Source organism: Rhinoraja longicauda, chromosome 15 (assembly GCF_053455715.1).
Source record: "Rhinoraja longicauda isolate Sanriku21f chromosome 15, sRhiLon1.1, whole genome shotgun sequence".
Lineage (NCBI taxonomy): Eukaryota > Metazoa > Chordata > Chondrichthyes > Rajiformes > Arhynchobatidae > Rhinoraja > Rhinoraja longicauda.
In genome coordinates, this window is record NC_135967.1 from 7,667,809 (window position 1) to 7,682,837 (window position 15,029).

The following is a 15,029-nucleotide window of genomic DNA, read 5'->3' on the forward strand; positions in this document are numbered from 1 at the left end:
ACTAACCAGTCAGCAGAAAGACAATACATGGTTACAATCAATCCATTTACAGTGTATAGATACATGATAAGGGAATAACGTTTAGTGCAAGGTAAAGCCAGCAAAATCTAGTCAAGGATCCTAGTTCAAGTAGGAAATGTTGCTATATAGGAGCAGAGATTTAAGAGTGCGGAGTGATTGTAGATCTGCTTCTTTTGCTGGCACACAAATAGTCGCCTATGTTGGGCGCCATCTTGGTTACTGCTGTAGCTGTTGCGGTACCGCTCAAACCGTGTCTGATCTCCCTCATCACCACCCGTGAATCAGCCAAACACTGTGGCGTTGTCGGCATATTTACTGATGGCTTTAGAGCGGTCTTAACCACAGTCTTGGGTGTCAAGGGAGTCGAGCAAGGGGACTAAGCGCGCGCGCAGCATTGAGGTGCACCTGTGTTGAAGGTCAGTGGGGGAGGAGATGGCGTTGCAGATCCAACCTGATTGTGGTCAGTTGATGAGGAAGCCAAGTCTCCAATTGCAAAATGTTATAAAACATGCAAAGGGCTAATGTGACTGAAGTGCTGCCACCTCATTCAGATGATTGATGGAAATCAGCAACTGAACAACAGGCAATGGTTTCCATTCATTATGTTCAATGGGTCTAATGATTTTCCATGTGAGATTGTATTTATAGGATGCCAATATGTTTTTTTTAAATCAGTAAATATAATTTTCCTGTTTAAATTTTGAACAGGTTCCAGGTATCCTTGAATGACTTGAGTAAAAAAAAGCTTTCAGAAACACTACTAGCTTTGACAGCTGGCCATTCTGGGCCAGGTCTTCCATGGTTGCCCAGGACATTGTTAGAGTGCCACCAGCAGCCCACGCCATAACACTCCGCCGTGCCCAAGGCCTGCAAGCCCAGCTCCTAATAGATGGGGATCATGCTGGAATTATACATATTCCCATCAACTCACGCAAGATTCGACCACACACCGCACATTGGGGGCAACTGACACCTGCCAAGTAACCACAACACCCATTTGTGGGATATGGAAGGGAGCCAGAGTACCCCTGATGAAACCCATAGTCACAGAGGAAACATGCGAACTGCACACTCATGGTGCCAGAGATCGAAGTGGAATTGGCACATTTGCAAAGTGGCAGAGTTGCTGCGTTACAGCGCCAGAGAGCCGGGTTCGATCCCGACTGTGGGTGCTGTCTGTACAGAGTTTGCACGTTCTCCCCGCGACCACGTGTTTTTTTTTCCAGGTGCTCCAGCTTCCTCCCACACTCCAAAGACGTACAGGTTTGTAGGTTAATTGGCTTCAGTAAAAATTGTCCCTAGTGCATAGGATAGTGCTAGTGTATGGGGTAATCGGTGGTCAGCACGATGGGCCGAAGGGCCTGCTTTCTGCTTGTAACCATATCGCTGAAGAATCCAGCTCACTAGAGCGAAGAGACACTGGCTCTATTACTGTGTCATTGCACTACCCATAGCTCAGGCAGCAGGCATCAAGCAGATGAAGTTCCACCCCATTAACTGATAGAGGCCGCCTCATCTGCCAAGCATTTCCAACATTTGCTCCTTTTTAATTTAGATTTCTAGCATCACTCAATGTTAAGATGGTTGTCTCATTTGTTGTTCCAAATAAAATAGCATTGGAAGAACTGCAGAAATCTCTCTGCACATGGTGACCCGATGAAACACTTTCCACTGGCCAGGGCCCATCCTCTTCTATTGGACCCAATACCGCATCCCAAACACTACATACCATGACTGCAGCAAGTCAACCAAATCTCCAGCACCCCCTCACAAATCCATAACCTCAACCACCAAGCCAAGAGCACAAGACTCGGCCATTCTCTTCAGAAGTCTCACATTATCCTCAATTCTGACAATACCACCACTGTTTCCAGTCCACTGCTCTAAACATGGAAATTCCCGACTCAGCAGCAGTACGAGGACCACTCTGTCCTCGACACAGCGGTGGTTCAAGGTGGCAGCTCATCATCACCTTCTCCACGGAGAGGCAATGCTCTAGAGGTGAGCAAGAATGGAGTTCATTCCTAGCTGGAGTGAATGGTCGCAGACTCTCCCAAAATGTAACCTGATCTTTCAAAAGAGGTGAACTTTGTCAAAAGTATGCCTCCAAGAAGCCAAGATTTTTCATTGACTCAATGGTAACATAGGAATCTCCACAGCTAGAGAACAGTCATAGATCAGCTCCTGGAGATTGTTGGGACTAAAAGTGCAGAAGGAGTTAATGCTAGGGCCCTAGGGAATGGAAGGGTATGGATCATGTGCAGGCAGAGGAGATCAATTTATCTTGGCATAGGTTCGGCAAAGACACTCACTGTGGGCAGAAGGGCCTGTTCCTGTGCTGTACTATTCTATGTTCTATGTTTCACTGATCCTCCTCCCATATTGCTCTATTAAGACAGGTGCTTATAGAAAGAAAGAAAATTATCGTTTATCCAAAATAATTCAGTAAAATGTCAGCCTAATAAGAACAAAAGTGCTGGAGTAACTCAGCGAGAGAGGCAGCATCTCTGGAGAACATGGGTTGGTGACGTTTCGGGTCGAGACCCCTAACCAGGCAGATATTTCAACTGACAAGAGACAATAAACCATCTTGCAAATTGTGTGCGACTTGTTGGACTCAACCTCTTCGCCAATGGATTCCTCTTCAGAAGCCATCAGTGTTTTGTCCAAAGGACAAAGTTCAACTAAACTCTTTCGAGGACAGGCCGGCGGTGGAGGAGGGCGCCACCAGTCGATGTCAAGGACGGACCGGGCAGTCGAGGAAGGGACCGGCGGTCAGTGCCGGAGATCAGACGGGGTCGTGTAGATGCCAGAGGCCTGACGCCCCGCCAAGAACAAAGGGGGACTTGGCGTGGGGGGAAAGAACAGAGGGGGACTTGGCGTGGGGGGCAAAAACAAAGGGGGACTTGGCGTGGGGGGAAAGAACAAAGGGGGACGGCATGGGGGCAAAAACAAAGGGGGACTTGGCATGGGGGGAAAGAACAAAGGGGGACTTGGCGTGGGGGGAAGAACAAAGGGAGACTTGGCATGGGGGGAAAGAACAAAGGGAGACTTGGCATGGGGGGCAAAAACAAAGGGGGACTTGGAGTGGGGGGGAAGAACAAAGGGGACTTGGCGTGGGGGGGAAGAACAAAGGGGGACTTGGAGTGGGGGGGGACGAACAAAGGGGGACTTGGCGTGGGGGGAAAGAACAAAGGGGGACTTGACGTGGGGGGACCACCGAGAACAAAGGGGAACTTGGCGTGGTGGGACCACCGAGAACAAAGGGGGACCATTGGGGACTAAATGGAATACCTTGTTACTTTGTCAGCGCCCTATGTTCTTCGCACACCTTGTGCATGCAAAACAACGAACCTCACTGTGGTGTGCCACATGTGATGGTAAAGTATCATTCATTCAATCACACTGATGGGACAGTCCTTTGACCACTATTTCTATGATATACATAAAGAGACAGCAACACTTCAGTTCCTTACCGATATTAATCTCGTCGTCTGTTAACGTATCTCCAATGAAATCAAACTGGAACGCATGCAGGCTCTGGGAAAACTTTGACACAGCGGAGGAGTAACCTGCAACAACAGAAAAGATGCAGCATTTAGACATCAGCACATTTAGTTTAGTTTAGAGATACAGCGCGGAAACAGGCCCTTCGGCCCATCGAGTCCGCACCGAGCAGCGATCCCCGCACACTAACACTGCCCTATACACACTTGGGACAATTTTACACATACACCAAGCCAATTAACCAACATACCTGTACGTCATTGGAGCGTGGGAGGAAACCGAAGATCCCGGAGAAAACCAACGTGGTCACGGGGAGAACGTACAAACTCCGTACAGACAGCACCTGTAGTCGGGATCGAACCCAGGTCTCCGGCGCTGCAAGCGCTTTAAGGCAGCAACTCTACCGCTGCGCCACCGTGGCCATTGGTGAAGAATGAGACGGAAAGCTCCCACCTCCCCCCTCCCCCCCTTATCTAACGACCAAGTGGGTGGAATGTAGTGACAGAATCCCATCACTCTATTCACTGCTACATCTTATCTTGGCAGCAGGAATTAAAAACGACCAGAACCAACCTTGCGGCCGCCATGCAACACAACGCTTTGGAGGTGAGGTGGCCAGTTTATGAAACCAAAATAAAACCATGAGTGAACCGCCCTTCACACACTCCGGTTCAGGTAGTGATCAGGACCGCAGACAGCGTGCAATATTTATTCCACATCCAATGCCAATAAAACAGAGCCTCAGGTCACCTTTGCTGCAAGATGCTCAAAATGGGTGGGGGAAAGGGGGGCAGTGGGGGTGGGGGGGGGCAGTGGGGATGGGGAGGAGGGGAGAGTGGGGGTGGGGGGAGGAGAGGGAGGTGGGGGTAATGGGAGGGGGGAATAGGGGTGGGGAGGGGGGAATGGGGGTGGTGGCAGGGCTGGGGGAGTGGGCGTGGGGGCAGGGGAGGGACAAGTGGGGGTGGGGTAGGAGGGATGGAGTGGGGGGAGGAGGGGGGGGATAAGGGGGATTAAGTGGGGTGGTTGAGGGTGCTACACCAATACAGGAGAAGCTTTGGGTCCAGGCCTCACTCAGTGACGACACCCTCTCCCCTTCCCTGTTCCCCCTCTACGAGGAATGGGCCCAACGGGTCCACTTGGTCTAGTATCCTAAACCTTTCTTACCCATGTAGAATGATATGTCTAAATGTCTCATCTACCTGTCTAAATGTTTTTTAAATGATAGTACCTGCCACAGCCTCATTCTATACACCCTATCACTCTTTGTGTGGAAAACGTTTCCTCTCAAGTTCCTACTAAATCTTTCCCCTCTCACCTAAAACCCAAGTCCTCTGGTTCTTGATTCCCCTGCTCCGGTAAAAGTCTGTGCATTTAGCCTATTTATTCCCCTCTTGATCTTATACACACCTCTATAAGATCACCCCTCATCCTCCTGCACTCCATGGAATAAAATCCTAGCCTGCTCAACCTCTCCCTATAGCAGTTGGATTGCAGTAGAATTTCCTGCTCCAGTATCTGCATATGTTCCCAATTCTTCCTTGTGTTCTCGCCTCTCAGCTCAATGCTATGAAGATTGTATTTTCACTCAGTAGGTGGGAAAGAGAAAGGGTCGAGGAAGAGAAAAATAAAGGGAGAGAGTGCAGGTTTACACTGGAGACACTTAGTAACTTGATAGATCTTAAGTTAATAAGACAACCTTAATCCTTATTCCCTTAATATTGAAATATCTAATGGATCTCAGTTGTGAATAAACTCATTGACTGCTAGATGCTGTATCTCCAAACTAAACTAAACTAAATAGATGGCCTCGTTTTGCCATGTTATATACCAGCTGCCATGTTAAGCCCCCGCAGTTCTCTCATGTGAGGAAATCCACACAGACTACTTTTTATCATATCATATCATATCATATATCTACAGCCGGAAACAGGCCTTTTCGGCCCTCCAAGTCCGTGCCGCCCAGTGATCCCCGCACATTAACACTATCCTACACCCACTAGGGACAATTTTTACATTTACCCAGCCAATTAACCTACATACCTGTACGTCTTTGGAGTGTGGGAGGAAACCGAAGATCTCGGAGAAAACCCACGCAGGTCACGGGGAGAACGTACAAACTCCTTACAGTGCAGCACCCGTAGTCAGGATCGAACCTGTGTCTCCGGCGCTGCATTCGCTGTAAAGCAGCAACTCTACCGCTGCGCTACCGTGCAGGGAAATTTCTTTACGATTTTGTCCAAAATGGTCAAGCCGCTATTTTATGCCTGCGACCCTTGGTTTCAGTCACCCAAACCAGCGGAAATATCATTCCTTCATCTACTTTGTTAAATGGATACAGTGTGTGGTGTGGTAGCAGGATTAGCAGATACTTGTAGAATCTGACAGGGATTCGACCGCGAGGAGAACGCTCCTGCTATTTGCTCCCTATTGGCAAACAGTTGTGTGATGACACAAATAAATAAATGACTTTGTGAAATTAAATGGAAACTTTTTGCACTTCAACAAAATTATGCCTCACCTCTTCTAAATTCTGGAATATAAATCCATCTTGTTTAATTCTAACTCATCAAACAAACTCTTAAGCTCAGGAATCAATATGGCCCTATTTTGATATTGTCCCTCTATTGCAAGTATATTTTCCTTGGGTAGGGGGCCAGACCTGTGGGCAATATATTAGCTGTGGGCACTGAATAATTAAGAGCAAGATGTCCTCACTCTTATACTCAAATCTTCTTGCAAAGAAGGCCAAGTAACCTCTTCCCTTCTTCCTTGCCAGTTTAACCTCCATGTTAACCCTGTACTGAGATACGTAGTTCACTGAATGCCAACACCTCAGTATTTTTTTTTAAACCTGGTCCTTTTTTTAGATTTGTCTATCGAAATAGGGTGATCACGGTGGCGCAGTGGTAGAGTTGCTGCCTTACAGCGAATGCAGCGCCGGACGCCCAGGTTCGATCCTGACTACGGGTGCTGTCTGTACGGAGTTTGTACGTTCTCCCCGTGACCTGCGTGGGTTTTCTCTGAGATCTTCGGTTTCCTCCCACACTCCAAAGACGTACAGGTTTGTAGGTTAATTGGCTTGGTAAATGTAAAAATTGTCCCTAGTGGGTGTAGGATAGTGTTAATGTGCGGGGATCGCTGGTGGGCGTGAACTCGGTGGGCCTGTTTCCACGCTGTATCTCCAAACTAAACTAAACAAAATAGATGGCCTCGTTTTGCCATGTTATATACCAGCTGCCATGTTCTGCCCTTCATTTAGCCTGTCCATATCTTTTGAGGCCTCTCAACATCCTGCAGTGGCACCCAGCAGTTATCCAATCACACATATATTCCAATATAACCCGTGCTACATTCCACTTGATCCCCTGATCCAAATAATTCATGTAGATTATGAAAACCTGATGGACCAGCAACCCCCCCGGGATCCCACGACTCATAACCACCCAAACTAAAAATGTCATGTTTATTCCTCCTCAATCCACACAAACAGATCTTGCCTGATCCAATATTCTCTAAATGTTGTTTAATATACTCTCATTGCACTATATATGGGAGACCTCATGAAAAAACCTCAGGGAAGGTTTAGAGGGATATGTCAAACGTGGGCCGTAAGACTAGTGCAGATGGTGCATCTTGGTCGGCATGGACAAATTGGGCCGAAGGCCTTCACTGTTGCTTTGCTGTGTAACTCTATGGTCTTCTGAGTGCCCAAATACGGCATCACTAGTACACCATTCATTATTATACTAAGCACACCTCTGATTTCTTGATCATTTACGTTCAAACTTTAAGTCTTGGTTATAAATAGACAATAGACAATAGGTGCAGGAGGAGGCTATTCGGCCCTTCGAGCCAGCACCGCCATTCAATGTGATCATGGCTGATCATTCTCAATCAGTACCCCCCCGTTCCTGCCTTTGCCCCATACCCCCTGACTCCACTATCCTTGAGCTCTATCTATCTCTCTCTTGAATGCATTCAGAGAATTGGCCTCCACTGCCTTCTGAGGCAGAGAATTCCACAGATTCACAACTCTCTGACTGAAAAAGTTTTTCCTCATCTCCGTTCTAAATGGCCTACCCCGTATTCTTAAACTGTGTTCTGGACTCCCCCAACATTGGGAACATGTTTCCTGCCTCTAACGTGTCCAACCCCTTAATAATCTCATACGTTTCGATAAGATCTCCTCTCATCCTTCTAAATTCCACCCTGCTGCAGGGTGCTAAAAATCACCCTGCTGTGATCTGAAATTGTTTGGCTATTTGCTCACAATGGCATCCCAAACATATCGCTCAAATATTCTGTGCTCCAAGGAAGACAATGCAGATTCCCCAGCCTCTCCACCTAACTGATGCTTCTCATTCCTGCATCTTGTTCATTTGTTAATGGTCTTTGTTCCCCACCCACCCATTGTACAAAACATCTTTCGTAGCCAGCTGAAATCATGCAGAAAAATCACTCTAAACCTCTTTTTCTACTCACCCAAAAGGGGAAGGCTTTTGATATCCCTGTTAGCCTAAAGCCTCAGCCCCCTGGACACCATCTCCCAATCATTCACAGTTGACAAATGCACCACTTTCCTTTCATTCTTCCAAAGCAAAATAGACAACATCTACAGCACCTTAACCACCAACGCACCTGCTCCCCCTCAAACCACCTGCCCCCCCTTATCCTGTCAGCCCCTGCCTCAGTTCTCCCCAATCTCCACCACCGACCTCTCTGACCTCTTCACAGGAATAAAAACTGCCACCTGCTCTCTGGACCCCATCCCCTCCAGCTTTGTCAAGGCCTGCCTTCCTGCTCTCTCTCCACTTATCACTGCAACAATAAACTCCTCCCTGTCCACTGGCATCGTCCCGCCATCCCTCAAAATCGCTGCTGTCACCCCCATTCTGAAAAAACCTGGTCTAAACCCTGACACCCCAAACAACTTCAGACCAATCTCCAACCTACCCTTTCTGTCCAAAGTTTTGGAACGTGCTGTAGCTTCCCAACTAAAATACCACCTCTCTACCAATAACCTGTATGAAAATTTCCAATCTGGATTCCGCTCAAACCACTGTACTGAAACTGCGCTCCTCAAAATCACAAACGACATTCTCCTCTCCTCCGACGCTGGCAACCTCAACATCCTCATCCTACTTGACCTCAGCGCCGCCTTTGACACCATAAATCACTCCATTCTCCTCACCCGACTTGAAACCTCCCTTAACATCACCGGCACAGCCCTATCCTGGTTTAAATCTTACCTCTCTGACAGACACCAGTTCATCTCCATTAACAACTGTAAATCCCCCACCGCTCCCCTCCCCCAAGGTGTCCCCCAAGGCTCAGTCCTTGGCCCCCTCCTCTTCATCCTCTACCTGTTCCCCCTTGGTCAATTAATCCGCCGTCATGGTCTCAACTTCCACTGCTTCGCCGATGATATCCAGCTCCTCATCTCCACCAAGTCAATCTCCTCCACCACACACTCTACACTGACAAACTGCATTACTGAAATAAAATCTTGGCTTCAATCAAACTTCCTCAAACTCAATTGCAACAAATCTGAAATCATCATCATTGGTCCAAAAATGCTCACCAAATCCACCCAAAACTTCATCCTCAACATTGATGGTCTCCCAGTATCCACCTCACCTCACATCCGGAATCTTGGAATCATCCTTGATCAAACCCTCTCCTTCGACAAACACATCAAACACATCACAAAGACAGCCTTCTTCCACCTCAAAAACATTGCCCGTCTCCGTCCATCCCTCTCCTCCACAGCTGCAGAAACCCTCATCCACGCCTTCATCACCTCCCGTCTGGACTACTGCAACAGCCTCCTCTATGGCGCACCCTCAAAAATCATCAATAAACTTCAATACATTCAAAACTCCGCTGCCCGTCTACTCACACACACCTCGATCCGTGACCATATCACCCCCGTCCTTTATAAACTCCACTGGCTCCCCATCCCCCAGAGAATCCAGTACAAAATCCTCCTCATAACCTACAAAGCCCTCCATAACCTGGCCCCATCCTACCTGACCGACCTCCTCCACAGGCACACTCCCACCTGCACCCTCCGCTCTGCCGCTGCCAATCTCCTATCCCCCCACATCCGGACTAAACTCAGATCCTGGGGGGACAGGGCTTTCTCCATCACTGCTCCCACCCTATGGAACTCACTACCCCAAACCGTTAGAGACTCCCCCACACTCACCACATTCAAAACATCGCTGAAGTCTCACCTGTTCAGTACTGCCTTCAACCACTGAAGGTCACCTCACCTACTGTCTCCTTTCTCTGTTCATTTATTTATTTACTTATTTATCTATTTATTAATTTCCCTATGTTCTCAAAATCTCTGTAAAGCGTCTTTGAGTATATGAAAAGCGCTATATAAATAAAATGTATTATTATTATTATTAAAGCACTTTGCATGGGAAAATCCTTGTGTGGTCTCACACAGGGTTATGGCCCCGTGCCGTGAATCGGCGTTTGCGTTGTTGCTTTTAAATGAAGCAACATTTTGAGGAAGTGGGATTTGCAGATGCAGAACTAATATCTGTTGCAGACCACCTCAACTACAAGAGGCCGAAGCAGATGTTACTGAGCTTAGAGAAACCTTAGACTCAACTTAAGGAACTGTCGTCCCCCTTCAAGGCAAGATTACTTGCCCCAATTCCAATTCCACTGCCTTCGAGCAAAGCATCTTGCTCGATCAATTCAACCTCTGTAGCCTTTCATTCTCCCTGTGAGACTCATTCTCACTCTACTCAGATCACCAACCATATGCAAACAGATTTAGCAAAATGGAAACAAAATATTGCTTCCTCTTCTGACCATATCAACAAGGATGCAAAGTCCACAAGCCGAACAACCAGTTACTGTACAATCATTTTTTAGATCTTATTTATTTTAACATTTGGGCAATCAAGAGACCTCAAGAGTGAAGGCATGTCAAAAAATGAGGAAGTCAACCTTAGACAGGAAGTTTAAAATGTATTGCTGTGCAGTAAAGACAAGGACTGAAATGGGGAGGTGTGGCTAATGACAGAGGAGAGGCCATTCTTCCCATTGAGACGATGTTGGCTTTCAGAGAATCCCCCCCCCCAAGTCCCTTTCTACACTTATTTCCTGCAGCCTATATTCTCAGTACCTCCTGCAGCTTTCTCCTGCTTTCCATCTTAACTTGGGATACTTGACAGTATCCATTAAACTTTCACCAAATCTTGGAGATATGGGGGAAAAGAGAGAATCCAATGGTTCAATGGTGTTTTATCCGTCACATGTGCAACTGCACAGCGACATTCATTTTGCATATATTACACGTGCAGGCACCACCATGTTTTGGCACCATTATTCAAAGTCCAAAGTCCGGTCGGCCCACATGCTGGATGTACTGGAGTAGTCCCAACGAACCGACATCCCTCTCCTGAGGAGAAACACATGTCTCCTCTCCTCTCTCCAGGAGAAACACATGCACTCACAGTCAGATTGGACAACTGTACACAGACCCAAGATGATAATGGCACAATGGGCTGTGTTGCCCTTACAAGCACTGTCAACAGGTAAATTGGACAAGATTGCTTAAAATCAGCATGTAAACTACATCTACAAGGCAATGAAATGATCGAGCTACAAAATAAAGCAAGAACGTTTCAAACATTTTCACAACATCAAATTTGCACACAACGTCTGTCCAGGTAGCTAGGCAACTGATAACACCAAACACCATTGCTCTGGAAACTAGAACAGAAATTCAAGGCCATTATTTAACCTAAATGGTAAATTGGCATGGATTCAGATTAAGAATTCTCATTTTCTATATAATATTTTGAAAGTAAATAACTCAATTATTTTATTTTCTCTCCTGGAGAAAATTCAACCCGAGAGTCTCATGCACAAAAATCCATTGGTGTTGGTTCTATTGACATCTCGCCCAGTAACTGCCCCCGAGGGGTGGGTACACATCAAAGCATGGACAGTCAATGATTTGGATTTACTTCTTTGCTCACGGGATTTTTACATTGCTGCATGTCTGTTTTTATTGTCCATTCCTCAATGAACCAAGGAGCGTGGGTATTGATTTACTGATGGACTAAATGACAGAGTTCCTCCCTCACATTCAGTGTAGCTCATTGTCATTAATACCAGAGTGTCATTAAATTCTTACTTCACATGAAGCTCACAGGACATTAAATTGAGGGACCTTTGAATTATTTTATTAACAAACAACTGTTTCTATGATCACCATTACTGATACTAGCTGTTTAAGAATTTACTGAATTTTAATCCTCCAGTTTAGTTCAGAGACACAGCATGTAAACAGATCCTTTGGCCCGCTGTATTTGTTTTTAGACCGCTTTGTAGGAAGTCATAGAAGCAAATTTACATATCATGATTACAATAGTAAGAATTGTTATTTGAGTTCCAATGTTCCCCGACCAATGTTTTGTTTACAAAAGAATCCTAATAGCACGAACGGCACTGAGTAGAGCACATGTTAATGGATTTTGACATTTTACTAAAACATCATCAGACAGATTCACGTGTGCAGCTGAAAATGGCATTTGAGGATGAGCATAATTTAAGAAGGAAATTTTGACAAATTGCTTATCTTTAGCTCAGTGAAGAAGCACTAAGCATTTTTGGTCTCGTGTCCACTTTGTTTAGAAGCTGCTTTTTTGAGCATTTGAGTGCAAATGCTCAAACTCCAACCAACAATTTACTATAATCAGAAAACCAACTTGCCTGCTTAATATCTAGCTGATTTTATACTAAGCTGAAGATGGCAACATCACTTCATCCTCTAGAGGATCCGAGACAACTGTGAGCAAGACGAACAACTGCCCACCCCACACCCACGAATGTGAAAGGAGTGCGAATGAACAATATACAGGTTGAAAACTAGTAGAAATTAAAATAGTTCATGCAATATCTAAGTAGATACAGAAAGTGATACAGAGAAAGACTGAAAGAGAAGTTAAAATTGATTACTTTTTATAAATCAATAATTAGATGCTGAAATGAAATTGTACCCACAAATTCTTTTCATGAAAGATAGATGGTTTGACAGTAAAGAGTAGAGTCATAGAGTCATACAGTGTGGAAGCAGGCCCTTCAGCCCAACTTGCCCCAGCCAGAACATGCTCCATCTAAATTTGTCCCATCTGCCTGCTTTTGGCCCATATCCCTCGAAACCTGCCCTTTCCATGTGCCTGTCTGAATCTTTCTGACGTGGCGATGGTACCTGCCTCAACTACCTCTTCCGGCAGCTTGTTCCACCTACCACTCTTTGTGTAAAAAAGTTACCCCTCCGGTTCCCATTAAATCTCCGGAGATGTTTCTCTCCAGATCTTCTCTCCAGAGATGCTGCCTGTCCCGCTGAGCTACTCCAAACATTTTGTGTCGACCTTCGATTTAAACCAGCATATGCAGTTCTTTCCTACACAATTAGCCTCGACTACTTTGACTGAAAAGTTCTGGTTCATTACTTTTGCTGATCTATTGCTCTTTGTGAGTCATTGCAGGGTTTTTTTATGCATTCAAAGATTTGAGTTTAGTCTCATTAGTCAGCTTATTTCTCAGCTCCAGGAAGAAACCCATCCAAGCCAATGGTCTTGAGCTGCTGACTTCAGGCAGGTTGGATGTGGGCAGTTTCTATCAACTGTGATGTTGCCTCAATGTCTCACTCATAATATTAATTCTTTTAAGTTTCAACTATACAAAAGAACAGAAAAAACAGCACACGTTGCAAGATGGCAGAATGGCCGACTGCCTAGATATCAGATCTTTTTAAGAACAATCTAAACCACAACAGAAAGTACAAGTCATTCAGCTCATCAAGTCCAATTATTACATGGGATAGAATCGGAGTTGATATACAGCATAGTGTTGTTCCTAACATTATTGATTAAAGTTCACAACCTCATAGACTGTGAGGTTCCTCTTCAAGCTTTATCGAGGCGCCGCGGTCCCCATGCCTCCTGGATCGCCACGTAGAAACCCGGAACAGGGCCCGGCCGGGGCCGTGCGGGTAGGAGCCCGGGTCGGGCGAAGCGGTCGACGGAGCCCGTGGCTGGGGCCCAGGTTGGCACCACGGAGGCGTGCAGTGGGGCTTCAGCAGCGGTAAGGCCTCGGCGGCGGTGAAGCCTCGTGATGATAGGACCTGGGCAGTGAAGCTTCGCGGTGGCGGCGATGCCACGCAAGTCGACCCGTGGTCGACGGTCAATGAGAGCGCGGAGGACCACCGTGAGGGGGGAGGGGAAGAACAATGGGGGACCCAGCGTGGTGGGGACCACTGTGAGCGAGGTGGGGGAGAACAATGTACAATGCCAGGAGGTGGGGGGAACTAAAGGACAATGGGGACCCAGCGTGGGGGGCGGGTGGGGGAACAAAAGGGGGACCCGACGTGCTTTGTACCTTTGTCAGTGCCATAGGTGGCTGCTATTTGTATACATTATGTATGCAAGCAAAGAATCTCACTGTGCCTAGTCACATGTGACAATAAAGTATTCCTATTCCTAAACTCTAAGGGAATTAAGTAAGTTCTAGTGCACTAATCCAACACAATTCAACACTGATCTTTGCAGCTTACAACCCAGCGGTATGAACATTGACTTCTCCAACTTTACATAGTTCCTCTGTCCCTCTCTTCCGCTCCCCCTTCCCAGTTCTCCCACTGTCTTTCTGTCTCCACCTATATCCTTCCTTTGTCCCGCCCCCCTGACATCAGTCTGAAGAAGGGTCTCGACCCGAAACGTCACCCATTCCTTCTCTCCAGAGATCCTGCCTGACCTGCATAGTTACTCCAGCATTTTGTGATACCTTTGTTTCCACAAGACATGCATTGTCAGAATGAACTGGAGACAGTACTCCATGCACCATTTCTATTCATCTCAACGCATCTCCGATAATTGTTAGAAACACTAGCTCGATTGGTCAAGATTATGGTTCACACCTTCACACGTGTCAGCCGAGCTGTTATGTCACTGACTCGCAGTGCAGTAATTCACAGGCTACCTCTGCCCACCAAACATTCTCATCTACAAAACAGTGGTTATACATTTCCATCTCTGCAACTTGCAACGTTTGATGACGGCAAAATGGCAGCGTCACCTTTGCAGCATCATTTACAGTCAGCCATCGGGAGACAGCACTTCAGAACCTCCTACACTTAGACATGAGAACTTGAGACACAAAGTGCTGGAGTAATTCAGCGGGTCAAACAGCATCTCTGGAGAACGTGGATAGGTGACATTTCGGGTCGGGACCCTTCTTGAGACTGAAGGATCCCGAACTGAAACGTCACCGATCCATGTTCTCCAGAGATGCTGCTGCCTGAGCTGCTGAGTTACTCCAGTACTTTGTGTCTTTGTGTGTAAACCAGTATCTGCAGTTCCTTGCGTCTACATTTATAACTTATCAGCTTTCCATGACTCAGCCCATACTGTGACTCAGCCACGGATCGCCAGAGCCTTGAAGCTTTTGAACCCTATTTGGTTTCTTTC

At 46.5% G+C, this 15,029-nt stretch overlaps 1 protein-coding gene across 3 annotated transcripts in view; it reads right to left on the reverse strand.

The window, feature by feature from the left end:
* Positions 1-15,029, reverse strand: part of ophn1 (oligophrenin 1) — a 195,949-nt gene that overhangs the window by 134,312 nt on the left and 46,608 nt on the right. For all 3 annotated transcript variants that reach the window (XM_078412146.1, XM_078412147.1, XM_078412145.1), the window contains exon 2: positions 3,498-3,593. In XM_078412146.1, coding sequence (XP_078268272.1) covers positions 3,498-3,593 — 96 coding nt within the window. The remainder of the gene's footprint in view (positions 1-3,497; positions 3,594-15,029) is intronic.